This window comes from Choloepus didactylus, chromosome 16, assembly GCF_015220235.1.
Source record: "Choloepus didactylus isolate mChoDid1 chromosome 16, mChoDid1.pri, whole genome shotgun sequence".
In the NCBI taxonomy this organism is placed as follows: domain Eukaryota; kingdom Metazoa; phylum Chordata; class Mammalia; order Pilosa; family Megalonychidae; genus Choloepus; species Choloepus didactylus.
The window spans coordinates 52,964,454-52,982,729 of record NC_051322.1 but is presented as its reverse complement, the minus strand read 5'-3'; the positions used below and the strand labels follow the sequence as shown (position 1 = coordinate 52,982,729).

The 18,276-nt window shown below is 38.2% G+C and overlaps 1 protein-coding gene across 1 annotated transcript in view; it reads right to left on the bottom strand.

Moving 5' to 3' along the window:
* CHST9 (carbohydrate sulfotransferase 9) overlaps positions 1-18,276 on the bottom strand; it is a 282,453-nt gene that overhangs the window by 214,441 nt on the left and 49,736 nt on the right. The window contains exon 2 of the mRNA XM_037805589.1: positions 8,986-9,192. Coding sequence (XP_037661517.1) covers positions 8,986-9,091 — 106 coding nt within the window. The 5' untranslated portion in view covers positions 9,092-9,192. The remainder of the gene's footprint in view (positions 1-8,985; positions 9,193-18,276) is intronic.

Here is an 18,276-nt window from a genome sequence, read left to right as displayed (position 1 = left end):
AATAGCAAATTTCAACCTTTAGAGAAGGCTAAAAGTATGAAGAAAAACATGGTATTAGGAATACACATGTTAAAAATTACAGAAACATGCACAGGATTGTGGTGATAAATATCAAATTTAGGATGGCAATTACCTCAGGAGTGCAAGGAAGAAGGCATAGAAATGGGAGAAGAAAAGAAATAAGGATATGGAAAGATTAATCAATTTGTTCAAGGACAGAAAACAGGTTAGAAGTTGGTAGCTAGAGCTCAGTGCTTTCTACTACATAATACTGCCTCCAAAACAGAGAACTTCAAAGCCTGTCTTTGTTTATTTGTCATCATCTCCTTTAGATGCTGTGATGGTTAAGTTCATGTGTCAACTTGGCCAGGTGATGGTGCCCAGGTGTCTGGTCAAGCAAGCACTGGCCTAACCATTACTGCAAGGACATTTGTGGCTGGTTAATAAACCAGAAGGCTGGTTTATTAAATCATCAATTGGCTGCAGCTGTGACTGTTTCATCAATGAAGGGTGTGTCTTTCACAATGAGAGAATGCAATCAGCTGGATTTAATCCAATCAGTTGAAGACTCTTAAGCGAGACAGATAGAGGACCTTCACTTCTTCTTCAGCTAACCAGTGAAGCATTTCCAGAGGAGTTCGTCGAAGTTGCCAGTTTGTTTCCTGAGGAGTTTATCAGACATCTTCACTGGAGTTGCCAGTTTGCTGCCTGCCCTACAGAATTTGGATTCATGCATCCCCACAGTTACATGAGACACTTTTATAAATCTTATATTTATAGATATCTCTTGTTGATTCTGTTTCCCTAGAGAACCCTAACTAATACAGATGCCAAATGATGGCCACAAGGATTTAACGTTATAAGGGACCCTAAAAGGTCATCTTGTGGGATTCATCATTCAGTTACTGAATTGTCCATACAACAAGTCTGCTCAATGATACACAGACTTTGTTAAAAACAAAACAAAACAGGAAAAACAAACAAACGAAGCACATCTCCAGGTAACACATTCCTGACCTCAAGGAAGACAATTCAGTACATCTCTAGAGAAAAATCTGCCTTCCCCCACACTGCCCCAATCTAAATGAAGTCCAGGGCAAGCCTAACTTGCCTTTCTTGGCCAAGTTGTGCTTAGCTTTCCATTTGGATTCACTCCAAAACAAAGACCAATGGACATTTACTATGTGCCAGGGGCCTAGGGGATGGAGCACAGTGGGGAACAAGGTGGTGCATTACAGTCTGTTACAGAATTGATTAAAATGAGAAAAAACCAGTGAAGGACTGCTGTTCTGAGCCATTTACCCCTTTTTTTCTACCCTAAGAGATGGATGAGGCTGATGGGGTCCTCTATGAGGCCCATCAGAATTCCAGGAATCCCTCTCTGAAGAAGACGGCATTCAGACGTGACAACCAGACTGGGTTTGTTAGGACCATTTATTTGGGCTGCAGGTGATTTAAACCCAATTAGAGCCACCTTACCTACCAAGGGCAGGAAGGTGGACTTTGGAAGAGGCTGATCCAGGGACCCCAACACTTGCTGGGGTTGTCTCCAAAACTCTGCTTCTCCTTTCTGTTGCTTTTTGTGATGGTTTGAAGCTGTATGTACCCCCAAAAACATCATGTTCAGAAAAGATCAACTAATCCATTCCTGTGGGTGTGGACCTATTGTGGGTGTGAACTTTTGATTAGATTGTTTCAGTTAAGGTGTGCTCCAGGTGGGTCTTATTGGAGTCCTTTATAAGAGATAAAATTCAGAGAAAAGACAAAAAAAAAAAAAAAAAAAAAAAAATGAAAAAAGAAAAGAAAAAGCCCCAGAGAAGCTGAGAGAGCCAGAGAAGCTGAAAGATGAGGACACATACAGAACTTCAGAGATAAGGACACTGAAGCCAGAAGCTGGAAGCAACAAAACCCGGGAGAGATGGGAGAGACCAGCAGATGTCACCATGTGCCTGGCCATGAGACAGAGGACCTGAGGATTGCTGGTAGCCAGTCTTTGGGGAGAAGGTATCATCTTGTTGATGCCTTGATCTGGAAATTCTCACGGTCTCAGAACTGTAAACTTGTAAGTTAATAAATCCCATTGTAAAAGCCAATCCATTTCTGGTGTATTGCATTTTGTGAGCTTTTGCAAACTAAAACACTTTCTTCTCTCTCTACATGCTAGCTTCTTCTGCTGCTCTGGCCCACACGGTGGGAAACAGCCACACCAGTTTCTCAGCCTTATATTGTACAGTCCAGGCACTCGGGCCCATCTTTCATGTCTCAAAAACCAAAGTCCCAAGAAAGGGAGCATTGGCCATGCTTGGGCCAGCCAGCCATCCCATGGTCTGCTGATTAACTGCTGCAACCAGTGAGGGGTTGTGTATCACGACCAAGGGGCCTCTTTGGTCGGATGCTTGCTAATGGATCAAATGATTGTAACCAAAGGAAGGGTTACACTGTAATACGGCAGCTCCTGCTATAGCCCAGTAGATGGCGTGGAAGAGGAGGAGTAACCCTCAAAGAAATGGGCAGCCTGGGGGTGGGCTCTGAAGAAGGGTGGGTACTGGGCCAAAGCAATAGCATTATTCTTTATATGTGCTCAAAACATATTTGGAGAACAAATGCATTCAATTTATTACTAGATTTTAAAAAACCCATGTTGATTGAATCAACTGTGTAGCAAAGCTTGGCAGCTGAACATTCTTCAATTTCAGAAGATTTTAAGCAAGTTGGCATCCGTTACTCTTACTTCCAGTGGATGGTCTCTGTGGTACAGAACAAAAGCAGGGAGCCCTACTACCCAAGCATACGGGGGACTTTCAAAGCTGGAGTAGAGTCCATAGAGAGAATCAAGTGACAGGTGACTTAATGAATAAAAATAAACAATGGATTTGGGGGGAAGACTGGTACGTGGTGAAGTGAAGTTTCAAATCAAGACCTGGAAGGGGGGGCTGCAGCTGGAGATGTACTGACAGCCAACATCAAAGTTTCCTGCCTTCGGGAAACTTAGATTTTACTTAGAGAGGCAGAATATATGTAAGTAAACAAAAATAATTATTATAGATCATGATAAATGGCATAAACGAAATTTTAAAAAATAAATTATTTATTAAAAAATAAGGAAACACAGTATATCTCATTTACATTGGATGTTCAGGGAAGGTGACATTTAAACTGTACCCTGAAGGACAAGGAAAAGCTGGCAAGGAAAATGTGCTCCAAGAAGGGGAAACAGTTCACACAAAGGCCCTGCAAGGGAAAACTCACAAATAAAGAGGAGGAACAGAGTGGAGCCTGGGGACATCCAGGGACAGGCAGAGGGAGCATGTGTTCATTTGATTAGAAAATGTTTCCCATTCTCATCAGAATCAGAGGAGGTAATTCAACTGTTCAACTTTTTAAAGAGAGTAATTTTATTTTTCTGAGAGTATGATTGACAGCATAAAGTCTTCCCTGCTAAAAGTGGCTTTGTTCCAGTTCAGATATACAAAGATACCCTGAGAGAAAACATTTCTTCAATATAGCAACCTCATGATCAGGATGAACAGCCTGATTTTGAAGGAAAAGAATATACTCTATCATCAGAGGCTCAGAAAGAAAAGAATTATTCCAATCCAGTCTAGAAGTAGAGCTTTATGGGCCCAAAATATACTTCAATGTAGCAAAAGGAGTGCCTACTTAATTTAGGGGGGAAAAAAAGAAAAAGGCAAGATGACATGTCTTTAGAAGCACCAGAAGCATCATGGCCAGTTTGCCTGTGAAGACCAGAATCAACTGTCTGAGGAAAATCAATAGGGTAGCTTTACTTTGCCTAAAATTAGAAGCTTTTGGTTACTACTTTTCACTTTCCTACAAACACAGTTGAGTTAAAATACAGTCTGTGACTGCTGATGTTTATTGTGGTTTTGAGAAAGAAAAGATTAAAAGTAGTCATCTGTTTCGGCTGTCTTGACATTGATAATAGTATGCAGGATTTGAAAAGAAACCTGAACTACAGAAAATTCACATAACTGACCAAAAAGAACATACTTTTCAGGTAAAGCATATTTGGGAGTCTTATAGAACTTGGACTGGTGACAATGAGTTTTGAAAATTGGGACTATAGCTGTATGATTGATCTTAGATTTCACTGCTGAATCCTAAACTAAATTCAGATGCCAGTGCTCATTTGAAATAAATCAGAAAGAAAGCTAATAGAAATCTGAAAAAAATAGATATATCAAAAAAAAAGCAAAGAACTGTCTGAGTTTAAGGTAAACATGTAAAAGGGTTATCAAATGATAGCTAAGAAATTTGAATAAAATCCTAAATAAAAATGCTCAGAAGACAGATTTTTAAAATGTAGGATAAAGTCAGGGAATAATTTCAGTTTTGGAATGGTTGAACTAAACTTGGTTCTGAAAACCTCAGTAGAAGAAATAAAAACATAAGCTATTAAGTTGAATCTGTGTTGATTTTGCACTGCTTTGTATATTTAAAACATGAGCATATAAATCTCCGCTACTTAAATAGGAGCTTCTAGTCGATATGTGTAATTCTAAGGCAAGTTACATGCAATAATCGTACGCATCACATTTGAAAGGGATGCAGAGTGAGTGTGTTGGGTTTGGGGGAGAAGGATCCAGATGGTCTCTTTCATGAAATGGCTAAAAATTCCCCGAGAATGGCCAAGCTATCCCATGAAGTACCAGGGACAGAACTAGGTTGAGTAAGCAGATGTTTAGGATGCAAGTTCCAGCTTAATATGTCAAACTTTCTGAGGAGGTTTCTTTAAAGTTCAGTGGATGCCTTGGGAAATAGTAAATTTTTGGTCCTGAAAAGTATCCAAACATGACCTATGGGATCCCTTGGCTGGGTTGGTGGAGAAACCAACCAAGGCATTATTTTTCCATCCATGGTGAGCAACTGCCACACACATTACGTTCCAATCTATGGGATGGGAATACTGTGGTTAGTAAGACAAACAAGGTCTCTGACTTCACAGAGCCCATAAAATAGTGGGGGTTACAGACAGCAAGCAAGAATTAAGGCGATTGCTGATTATGATCATTTATTTGAAATAAACAGGAATAAGCAGGAGAGAGAAAGAGAGAGAGGGCAAGAGAGTGGGATAGAGCATCTCTCTGGGGAAGTGACACTTGCACTAAGCCCAAAGGATCAGAAGGAACCTGCCTAGGAGAGACTGCTGGAGAAGAGCTTCCCAGCTGATGGGGGCAGCAACTGTGAAGGTTCTCAGTCAGCACAGGGCTTGGCATGGTAGGGAACCTGAAGACAGGGCAGGATGGCTGCAGCACTCTGGAGAATGGCAGATGAGGTTCTGGAGGCAGGCGGGGGCTATACATCCAACGTGGCCCTGGGGGGCCATGGGGAGGAGTTTTTGTTAAAGGGCAATGAGAGATCATTGAAAAGTTTCAAACAAGGGAGTGACATAATCTGATTTATATATCTTTTTAAAAGTAAAGTCACACACATTCTATGATAAGTAGTTGTACAAGATGATCTTTAAATTATTTCCTAAAATGGAGATTCTGACTCTACTAAGATAGGGTCTTAACTCTGTCTTATTGCACATACCAAACAGTTCTACACTATGCCTCTTGGTATTGGTTCTATTTGGCAGTATGGCTCCATCTAGAGAAAGAGCATAACCAAATTGCAAATTTAAAAAGTAGCTGGGAAAAAAAACAGACCGTTTTTGAGATTGATCCTGGGTTGACCCTCTTCATCACTACATCTCCTCCCCGAGACAGGGCTGTGCTGTTCGGATCGTGTTCTTGGCCCCTGCTAACCCTTCCCCACCCCTGGTCCACTCCTTTTAGCTCTGTCTGGTCAGCAATTGCGTCAGTGGCATCTGATGGCTCTGTTTCTCCTGGTTCCAGCTCATTATTTTTCCCTATAATGGAGAGTTTATCTTCCTTTAGTCACAGTGGACTGTCCTTTTGTACCAACTCCTTGGGCTGGACTCAGGATCACTTTCTTTCTTCAGTCCATGAGACTCTAGTCTCCTTGAGAAGATGGATTATATCAGGTTCACTGTTATATCCTTGTAGTAACCATAGTGACATCTCCACAAGTTTTCTTCCAGAAATAGAATTGAATGAAGAATACTCTGACTTTACAGGCAGCTTGTGTCCACGTGAGATGCTCCTGGAGACCCATCTTCAGTCCATCCTCAATCCTACCATTCTCCTTCAACCTCTGTGTCTGGGAGCCAGGATGGCTCTGTGCCAGTTCACTTCTCCCAACTATTTTAACCAGAGCTGGGACTGAGCACCATTTGGGAGGGGGTAGGAGCTGGGGGATTGTCTTCCTGAATTTAGCTGTTTTAGTTGTGATAAATCAGAGAGCAACAAGTATACAGGTGTTTTTCATCATCTCCCGGATAATAAATGCTCACATTCATTCAGTATTACTGTCAGCACCATGCTAAGTACTTTGCAGGTATCATCTCCTTTAATCCTCACCACAACCTTTGTATCATTATCTTCATATTATAGATAAAGAAACTGATGCTTAGAGACGTTAGGTAATTTACCCAAGGTCACACAACTAACATGTGGGAGATGCTAAATTTTCAATACCTCTCCAAATGTAAAACTTTTACTCTTAACTAGGAAAAATAATCACAAAATAAAATTCGCAACAATACACCAGCAAAGTGAAAATTTACACAAAGAAATGGCTAATTTAATTGATGATGGAGTTAGAAAAATGGTTGTTATTATGGAACTCTCTGTTATATAATTGGTTAGATTTTAATTTCTCTTTCACACATTTTTCCTCTTCATCTCCAAAATTCCTTCTCTCTCCACAATCCTTTACTGGCATATCAGAGCATATTTAAGGTATTTCTTTGTAATTCTAAAGTGGTCTTGTAATAGAAGGAACTGAGGAACTAGGGAGGGAGACTTAGAAAATATTCCAGATTTTATTATATTTTAGAGGCTTCAAAAAAAGGTATGCAAATAACCTAGGAGTTCTCATATATAACTGAAAAGTATAAGGATCAAACACATTCAGATTTTAAAAATTTGCACCACTTCTACAGGTTCTCAAAAACCCAAACTAGCTTATTGTCCAAGGTTTTTTGAGTGACAGATGTTCCAATTTTTAACTGAACCTTGAAACATACATTCAGAGATTTTCTGATTTGAAAAAAGGTTCTCTTTAAAAATGCTGATATTCATGATATTATTTGAAACACATATAAAATACATAGGTACCTATCTACCTAGAAAACTACAGAAATGCAACCCATATCTCTAGCCTAGTATAAAACAGAATTCCAGACGGGCATTTTATTGAAGAATTCAGCTTTTTTTTCAGTAAGACAGTTAGCAAAAAAGAATCCTGATTTCCATGTTTCTGCCCATTGTCAGGAGTCTTTGGTAAAATGTTACATAATTTTATTTAAAATATATTCAGACTCAAAGAAAGTACTTCTAGCAAATTACAAATAAAATTAAAAGAATATTTGGTAAATATTTTATGTAGGTAATCTTAACCTGGGAAAATAATTTCCAACACTTGGAAAAATTATGAACCCAAATAAGGAATACAACTTACTGAAGAGGTTACACATCTCTCCCAATAATGAGATCTATTTGATTTTCCTCCTTTGCTGCATTCTAGTCTTTAGTGTGCAGTGAATTTTTAAACTATTCATTCATTCAATAAACACCTACTTGAAGTCTTACTATGTGACAGGATCTATGCTTGGAGCTTTATTTCAGGGGGAATTAACCTATGTATTATATCACGGATTATTTCATTAAATATTATAAATTATTATAATCAATTATTGCAGTAATATACAAAACTTTGTATAATATAGTTTATGTAAATAGTAACAAATTTAGGAATACGTTTTGACAATATGCTACAAACTTTCTAGAAAATAATTATACTCAAACTCTTTTTACAAGGTTTACTGTATAAACTAAATAAAGCCAAAGAGTCTATGAGAATAAACTAAGAGACAATGGAAACAACTTGTAAAATTATCATATTTGTGACTTAATATTGAATTATCTTTCAGAGTAGATACTTAAGGGCTTTATATGAAGTTAATTTGAAAACAGGACACAACTGGAGACAATTAAGAAATCAGTTTTCTTCTGTTTTTACTTAATTTTCCTTAACAGTCATAAGCGTAGTCTATTTCTACCAATGGAAAACAACTGATTTTCACAACACCTGCCTCCATATATTTCTATGATACTCTAAAATATTTCCTTTACTAATAGAGTTATCATTACACATATAATCCAGTTTAACAATAACTGAGTGCCTGCAATGTGCAGCAATTGCAAACTGAGTGATGAAAGTACAGATATGCATTGCTCTATAGAAGGGGTCAGCAACTAAGGTCTGTGGGCCAAATGTGGCCCACGACCTGTTTTTATTAATAAAGTTTTATTGGAACAAAATTAGGGTCATTTGTTTTTATATAATCTATGGCTGCTTTTGTGCTACAATGGCAGAATTGAAAAGCTGTGACAGAGACGGAATGGTCTGCAAAGCCTAAAATATTGACTACTTCTCCTTTTACAGAAAAAGTGTGCTGACTCCTGCTCTATAGAATAGGAATAAACAAAGTTCCACATCAATTTTGAGTGCCATACAAAATGAGGAAGGAATTCAGAGAGACAGGTTGCTATATATTCAGCTCCTTTTAGGCTGTGCCTAGTGTTTACTGGATCCACCAGAGAGATGGATAAATGTTATGCATTTGTGTAGACAAATTCTCTGAAAGCAGTCCTTGCTGGGCAAATAGTCCCATTGTCACTTCCCCCTAAAAATTCCAAGTGTCACTCTAAGCCACCAAGCAAATGCTTACCTGAATCAGGAAATCTTCATTTCTTTTAGAAGCTTGGGATTTTAGTTTGCATCTTTTTTTGGCCAGAATATTGTGACTTTATGTCTCTAAACACCACCGCTTATTTAATGGAAAATGACCACTGTTATTATAATTAAAATAGAAAAAAGAAATACATGTGTTACCTGTATGCTGTTCTTCAATCCAGACTTGCAAGTACATGAAGAGGAGTAGCCCGGCTACCCCAAATATCAGCACAGACAGGAACACTTGTTTGGGGTTCATGACCATTTCAGAGCACTGCAGTTCTCATTTCAGAAGAGCACATCATGGCCTCTCGTATTCTCTCAATCCTTTCCTTGTTCTCTTAAGCATTCATTCCACAAAGTAAACTAGGATATGTTAAAAACAAAACAAAACAAAACAAAACAATGTTGCACCTGTTGATGACATTTCTTCCCAAATATTGTATAAACGTTTATTATCCAGCAGATTTACATGAGCTGTAACTCTTTGAAGACAAAAAAAAAAAGACTGTAGAAGTTGTTCCTAGAATGGTACTTTCCATTGCATACTTATATCTAATCTAAGGAATGTATTATCCTAAAGTTAATAAGTAACACTGTAACATTTAATTAGGAGAAGAATGACCAGGCTTAAGCCTTCCTATATTATAAGAATAAAGTAGGGTTTAGGCCACCTTAAAAGGATTGAGGGGAAGAAGACTAATTGAGTATGTTGCTGAACAATCAGTTTGGTAAAGCATGTTCCTGCAATGTAGAGAAAAATCACTTCATTTCTTAAAAATATATCAAATTCGAAAGTGGGTTGAATTTTTCAATTTCCTCTCATACAAATGTAATGGATTTCTCCAACTTAAAAGCTACATTAAAATCCTTCAAAGGCACAAAAGGACAAATATTAAAAGTCAGAGTACAAGGCTCTCTCCCACCATAACATGTAACTACAGAAATCAACCTCGCTTCTCATTCTTTATTGAAAGAACTACTAAAATGACTGTTTTGGAATAGCCTGATCTAGTGCAATCTTAACCTGTTTTGTAAAGTTGCACCCACTTTGGACTCTGACGAAAATGGGAACCTTCTCTTTAGAAAAATGTGAACACACACTAAATTTTGCAGAAAATGTCAGGGTGTTCAGGCACCCCCACTGAAACCAGGGTTTAGAATCCCTGCTCCCAGGGAACCTCTCACCAGTGGGGCTGGGGTCAGAACTTGGCATCTAAGGCTGGCTGAGGACCTCGGCTCTGTTCCTGGGTCAGAGACCACACCTCTCCCTGGGTGATCTGAGTAAGTGTGCCCTCAATGTGAGGACGTGACGCACATTGCTGGGTCTAAAAATTATCTTTTTCTTTTTATCCAACATGTCTCAAAACTTCTGGGAGAATAATGAGTTAGCCTTTTTATGAGGTGTTTGGAAAATCACCAGTTAAAATTTAAAACTGCTGTGGGAAATTGCCAGGCTGGTTAAAAGAGAATATTTAGCTATTCTTGGCAAAAACAATTTTTACACAAACACCGGTTTCAAAGGTCACCTAAGAGGACAGAATTAGATGTGAATACACCAAAGTAATTGAAGTGATTTCCTGATTAGGAAAAAAATCTCCCAAATAATTTAAAGTTTTTTATGCAGACCAAAATACAAAAATATGGAGTCATATTATAAATACATTTTTTGCTGTTATCTTTTCATTATTACCTGGAAGGGGCCAGAGTAAAAGCAGCAGTTTTTAGGATCCCCTGAGGAGTTTTCTCAAAATCCACTTCTCTGAGGGCCCTGGGGAAGGGACAACTGTTAACATTCCCACTGGCGCTTTTGAGGATTTCAAGCATTTTCTTGACTTTGATAACAAGGGAAGTTTTTAAATAAGTAGAAGAACTGAGAGTATTACCATACTGCTTACTCGATAGGTGATGTTCTATATTAAATCAAAAGTAAAATATTATGGGCTTCTTCAAACATATGAGAAAGAAAAGTTCCCAAGGGATACGTGTCCTTTGAGGTGTTCTGAGGTTGAAACTCTCAAGGAAAGCTGTGAAGAGAAGCTGGCTTTCTCTTCTCCTGATGCTGCGGTTAAACAATGAACAGACATAATTCCTGGGAATTTAAGAAGGTTCAGATAGGGAGAAGCCAGCTAAACAAAATCTACTACTAACAAAGAAATAGTTGTCCACAAGAAGAAAGAGACTTTTAAAATCTGTCCACATAATTAAAACTTATCTCAGAAGAGAGAGGATAGAAGAAAACTCATAAATCAGAATACAGCTACAAACCTGTGGGAATGGCACATATGAGAGCCAAAAGAAGTATTCCTTGGGGGGTTGCAGAGGAAAATTATTACCTATGATGTTGGAAGAAGATTAAGAATTTGCCCTTCTTTTCTTCGGGAGACGGTGCTATCCTCTGACATAGCCTTCTGGGTAAGAAGGCAGTAGAAAACCCATAATTGTTATTATGGCAGATGTGAGTAGGATTGAGTGATTAAAGCCACAAGGCAGAAAGGCAATCTGGTGTAAAACGGAGAGATACGTTTGATTTTCTCTGAACTCAGTCCATTAACCCAAAGTTGGCGTTTGGAAATGGCTCTCATTAAACAAAGGTGAGGCGGTAGAATCAGCCGTATTGCTTTAAGCAAACCTGAAGGTCAGTTGTGATGGGAAAACATACCTATTTGGAGATCATATATCTACCTCCAAGCCTGCAGAAAAAGTGCAGACTACTGGAGATTGAAATTACTTGGAATAATGCTGCCTTATGTACAAGCATGATACAACTTGTCTAGGGTCAAATGCTTCTTGCATTTTGCTCCCCCCTTCCTCTCCCCACTCATAAACACAATACCTTGTCCTAATAAGTACGCAACAACATGTTGCATTAAACTGAATTGGGAGCTCCAATTATAAAATACAGGTAAGTGAAGGATTTTCTAGTTGTACTTTTAAATACTTAGTCCTAACCTTTAATGGAGAAACACAGACTATTAAAATACTGAAAGATAGCATCTACATTTCTTTGTTAAAATATATTTATTTTCACTCACATGTTCTATCAGTTTATTCCTAACTTCATTATGAAAAGAAACATAAAAATAATTATTTCATTCTCTTTTCCTCTTTTCCAACACTGGAAATTTTTTTCTTTTAAATTACCATGGCTACCAAAAGAAGCATTTGGGAACATAAGTATGTTGATAAATTCCTAGCTGGAGGAAATTTACATAATAGAACACTGTGAGTTGTCCAATTAGGGGGACGGTTATGATTTTAGGAAGGGAGTGGTGGGATTTTGGAAATGTGGGTTTAGACCAAATTAGGCAGGCAGTTTGCTGTAGAAGAAAGAAAGCCAGGAGACTGCCCATCCCCAACCCTCAACATGGCAAGTCCTTATAGGCTTTCCTTGCTTTCTCCCTCTCCTAGGGCAGCTGCTCCACTTTCAATCCCTGCTTTGCCCCACCCCCTCCAGCAAATGGAGACCATCAGGGATGAACTCCCCCGATTCCCTACCGGCCCCCATATAAGCTCATTATCACCTGTCCCCAGTCACACCTCTTGGCCTCATCTGTGCTTACACAGCATCCCTCCCTGCACTTGGGTCTGATCACCCATCTGGGGTTTGATCATCCATCTCCTTACCTAATGATCCATTCCTTTATAACCACCCACTCCCACCCTCCAGTGATTGCCTCATTCCCACAAGCATTAGCCCTGACTGCCTAGGCACCTGTTTCCCATCCATTTCTCAATCCTCAGGGACCCAGGAGGAAATGTAATGAGGATCAGAAGGTGTGCAGGGATAGACAAGGGCACTGGTGGACACAGAATGCGATGAGCTCAGGAGGATCATCTGATACTAGGCTCCCACTGCAGTGTGCTTTTCAAAATTTACTTGTTACTTCTGGGGCTGGAGAGAGACTTCTAAATGCTGAGCTTGCCCTCTCCATTCCAATAAACGTCCATGCTCCAGGTATACGGGATGGCTATGGTTCCTTTAACGTGAAGTAGTTTCTCACATCCCTGAGCTTTTCTCCGTGCTATTTATTCTGTCTAGCTGAGACCAACTGGGTGTCCCTTCTTGTTAGCTTATTGCACTACTCCTGCTTGAGGTTTCTGCACCGTCGGTCATTGCTGCCTCAGGGGACTCGTTGACACCTCCCTCAGATTTTGTCACCCCCTCAGGAAGCCCAATTACTCCACAATAAACCATCAGCTCTCAGAAGGCAAAGATTTTTTTATCTTTGTAGGTCAAACAGTGCCTGGTGCATGGCAGGAATTCAATACAAGTTGAATGAATGAATGAATGAGATTTTGCCTAGCTCATTTCATGACTGTTATATTTTCTTAATGGATTTTTCTTTTTATTATTATTCAATGTCTCTATTTCCATTATGGCTTTTTATCCTTGTTATTAATATCACTACACCAATTTTATCTTTGCTATTAATATACTAAAACAATTTTCTTTTGGTTAATATTTGCCTGGTGTTTTTCCTACCTCCTCACCCCCCATTTCTTATATTCAACATTTCAATTTAATTTTAATTTTGTATTAGATAAGTTTCTTTATAAACTGAATCTAGCTGGATTTTGTTTGATTGATTGTTTTGAAATTCACTCTGACCATGTCAGATGCATATTTAATATTTATAGTGACTTGGACTTATTTTTATGATCTAATTTATGTTTCTTGGTTATCTTCTTTTATGGCTTCCTTTTCCTCCTTCCTTAGGACTGATAAGTTTCCTAAAGTTACATAAACCTCCTTTTGTTTCTCTCTCTGCTTTGAATCTATAATTTTTAAATTTTTAAACAATACTTTAACGATCAATTTTTTAATAGAACCTAAATTATCACAAGGGCCTTATTCTTAATCACCTATTGAACAGTTTCCTCCTGACTATTTTGAACTATTGCTATTTACTTACACTTATTGAGCCCTTAATTAAATTTATTGGTATTTTTATCAATTTCTGTGTTCATTGTTAACTTTTGAACACTATACCTTCCTTCTGAGTTCATTTTCTTTCTCATTGATTTACAGCCTTAAGCATTTCTTCACTTGATATCAGGGGGTTAAAAATTATCTTAAATTTTGTACATCTGAAAATATCTTATTTTTATTTTCCTTCTTGAATGATGGTACAGTTGAGCATAAACTGAGGTTAAAATTATTTTCTCCTAGTCCGCTGAAGATATTAATCTGTTGTCTTCTACCATTCACTGTTAAAACTCAGTTGCTGATTTAATAAAGAACTACCCACAATTTCATTATGATGTACTTTTTAATCACTGTGCGTTTTCTTTGTGGTATACTATTTACTTGAGTACTCACACCTTTCTCCTTCTTCTGGTAATTTCTTTTAAGTTATCTTTGCAAACTAATTTCAGCATTTTTTGACATTTCTTTTTCCTGAAACTATAATTAAACTTTGAATCCTTTCAATATATCTTAGCCTTTTTCTAAATTGCTTTGTCATTTATGGGGAAAAAAATACTCTTTTCCTTCTTAAGCTGTAATCTGGGTGAATTCTTTAGAACTGTTTTCCAATTCACAAATTTCTCTGTGTCTTTTTCTAGCCTAGTATTTATCCTGCCTAGTGTATTTTTTTCAACGATTGTTTATTTTTAAAAATTTCCTATATTCTAATTCTTCTTTTTCATGGTCATTTAATCTTATTTTATTTTGGCCAGCAGTTCAACTTTTATACCCTTTTAATGGAAATTCTGTTTTATTTTACCCTTTCCTTCTCTTTCCCTATCTTCTCTCTCCTTTTGTGCTCATCCTTCCTTTCAAGTAATTTTGCAATTGCATCCAAATTGTCCCTAGGACCACTGTCCAGAATTAGGTTTTACCTTGTTGGCTTGGTGTTCTTGATACTGCTGCTGTCGCAGACCTGTCAAAGGTTCAGCCTGGAGATGAGCTCGCGGTCCAGTTGTGGGTCTGTGTCTATGTCTGTGTGCTGTCGTAAGCCCATTGCTTTACTAACTGCCACAGCTCCAGGTAAGGACTGCCCCGATTTCTTCAGTCTTTTTTCACACTGTGGGACAAGTTGCCTGCCTCAGTCCCCCCTCTATGTTCAAGCAATGAGCCTAGCTCAGAACTCCCACACAGGCTTTCAACTACCTCACACACCAGCAGCTTGCACACCCAATGCCCAGCAGGCCCACAATTCCAATCCAATTCACCACTTTTGTTTGTTGGATTCTGTTCCTGATTTTGAACCTGGCTATGTATTTTTGTTCTTTTAATTTCATCTGTCTTTGGCTTGTTTGGGGAGCAGACTAGGACACCAAAATATAAACTCACTTCCCTCCCTTGACCAGGAATCATAATATAAATTGTTCAGCCCTAACTTTTCTTGCTGTAAAACTGGGACAATTAAATCTCTCCTATATATCTGACGTGAAACCATATATGATGATCTTTTGGAAACGTATAAAAACTGTAGGAAATTACAAAACATTTTAGTAATCTGGTTTAAGGAGTTTAGCTTTTTATTTGATAGGTATTGCAGACACATAAATGTTTTTAAAATATATCATCTCTATCAACCATAATGAAGTTAAATTGTCATAAGTAGTCTAATAATATTTGGTCAATTATGGGTCATGTTTTATTTATAAGGTATATTAACTAAGATAGTGCCCATCTTATTGATTCATTGTAAAATGTGTTAACATTCATAAAGCACTAAATCTTGACTGCATTACTTTTAATTGCATGAGGAATATAACTTTTCTTTTACTGTTTATTACTTTATTTACTATCTTAAAAGTTAAATGACCGGCTGCCATTAAACAAACAGGAAACTACAAATGCTGGAGAGGATGGGAAGAAACTGGGACTCTTATTCATTGTTGGTGGGACTGTATAATGGTTCAGCCACTCTGGAAGTCAGTCTGGCAGTTCCTTAGAAAACTAGATATAGAATTACCCTTCGATCCAGCAATTGCACTTCTCAGTATACACCCAGAAGATCTGAAAGCAGTGACACGAACAGATATCTGCATGCCAATGTTCACAGCAGCAATATTCACAATTGCCAAGGAAAGAAAACAACCAAAATGTACTTCAGCAGATGAGTGGATAAATAAAATGTGGTATATACACACAATGGAATACTATGCAGCTGTAAGAAGGAATGATGTTGTGAAACATGACAACATGGATGAACCTTGAAGACATAACGCTGAGCAAAGTAAGCCAGGCACAAAAAGAGAAATATTATATGCTACCACTAATGTGAACTTTGAAAAATGTAAAACAAATGGTTTATAATGTAGAATGTAGGGGAACTAGTGATAGAGAGCAATTAATGAAGGGGGAATGATAACCTAATAAGAACAGATAAGTTATCATGGGTTACATTCTGGGAATGCCCAGGAATGACTATGGTCTGCTAATTTCTGATGGGTATGGTAGGAACAAGTTCACAGAAATGTTGCTATATTAGGTTATCTTCTTGGGGTAGAGTAGGAACATGTTGGAAGTAAAGTAGTTATCTTAGGTTAGTTGCCTTCTTCTTACTCCCTTGTTATGGTTTGTTAGAAATGTTTTTTTAATTGTATTTAAAAAAATTTTTTTTTATATAGTTGATTAAAAAAAAAGAGTTAATTAAAAATAATATGCAGAGCCCCCTTGAGGATCTGGTGGAGAATGCAGGGATGTTGGGCTTCCCCACCTGGATGGCTGCTGATGTACTCACAGACATAGGGGACTGGTGGTTTGATGGGCTGAGCCCTCTACCACAGGACTTGCCCTTGGGAAGACTGTTGCTGCAAAGGAGAGGCTAGGCCTCCCTATAATTGTGCCTAAGAGCCCCCTCCCGAACGTCTCTTTGTTGCTCAGATGTGGCCCTCTCTCTCTAGCTAAGCCAACTTGAAAGGTGAAATCACTGCCCTCCCCCCTATGTGGGATCTGACACCCAGGGGAGTGAATCTCCCTGGCAACATGGAATATGACTCCTGGGGAGGAATCTAGACCTGGCATCATGGGATGGAGAACATCTTCTTGGCCAAAAGGGGGGATGTGAAAGGAAATGAAATAAGCTTCAGTGACAGAGGGATTCCAAAAAGAGCTGAGAGGTCACTCTGGTGGGCACTCTTACGCACAATTTAGACAATCCTTTTTAGGTTCTAAAGAATTGGGGTAGCTGGTGGTAAATACCTGAAACTATCAAACTACAACCCAGAACCCATGAATCTTGAAGACGATTGTATAAAAATATAGCTTATAAGGGGTGACAAAGTGATTGGGAAAGCCATATGGACCACACTTCCCTTTGTCTAGTTTATGGATGGATGAGTAGAAAAATGGGGGAAGGAAAAAAACAAAACAAAACAAAACAAAAAACAGGCACCCAGTGTTCTTTTTTACTTTAATTGTTCTTTTTCATTTTCATTTTTATTCTTATTATTTTTGTGTGTGTGTGGTAATGAAAATGTCAAAAATTAATTTTGGTGATGAATACACAACTAATAATGGTACTGTAAACAATTGAATGTATGCTTTTTTTTGTATGACTGCATGGTATGTGACCATATCTCAATAAAAATGAATTTAAAAAAAGAAAAAAGTTAAACCACCTATTTTAATCATTTTATTATTGAGCAACTTCTGAAATTCTGAAAGTGTTTCTCTATTGTTCCATCCAATTCTCCAAAACACATTTTTAACTTTTATTTTGAAATAATTTTAGGCTCAGACATTGCAAAAATAGTAGAATCACTGTGTTCGACTCACGCAGCTTCCTCCAGTGATAACTCTTTATATAACCACAGTGCAATTATCTAGAACAGGAACTTGGCAGTACTATATGTGGTAGGCAGAATAATGGCTCCCCAAAGAGGTCCATGTCCCAATCACAAAAATGTGATGCCTTACATGGCAATGAGAAATTGAGGTTGCAGATGGAAGTAAGGTTGCTAATCAGTTGATCTTAAAATAGGGAGATGATCCTGGATTGTCTGGGAGGGCCCAATGTAATCACAAGGGTCCTTGAAAGTGAAAGAGGGGGGCAGAAGAGGAGGCCAGAGTGATGCAGTGTGAGGACTTGACTCTCCTTTGTTAGCTTTGAAGATGAAGAAAGGGGACTACCAGCTCAGGAAGGCAGATGGACACAGGAAGCTGAAAAAGATAAGGAAACAGATACTACCCAGTGTCTACAGCAAGTACTGCAGCTCTGCTATGCCTAGATTTTAGCTGCTGTCAGACTTCAGGAACTGTAATACATTTGTGTTGTTTTAAGCCACTACAGTTTGTGATAATTTGTTGCAGTAGCAAAGAAAACTATCACAGTACAACATTATTACAAAGTAATCTTTAATGGAAGACAGTTTTGTGAAATTGCTATGAAAGGGGGGAATAATGCTGTTCTTTGCAAATATGTTTCACACAGTTTCTCAGGTACAGTGTTTCATGGTCTATTTCTTTAACAGCTTAATTGTTCAATGTGTTTT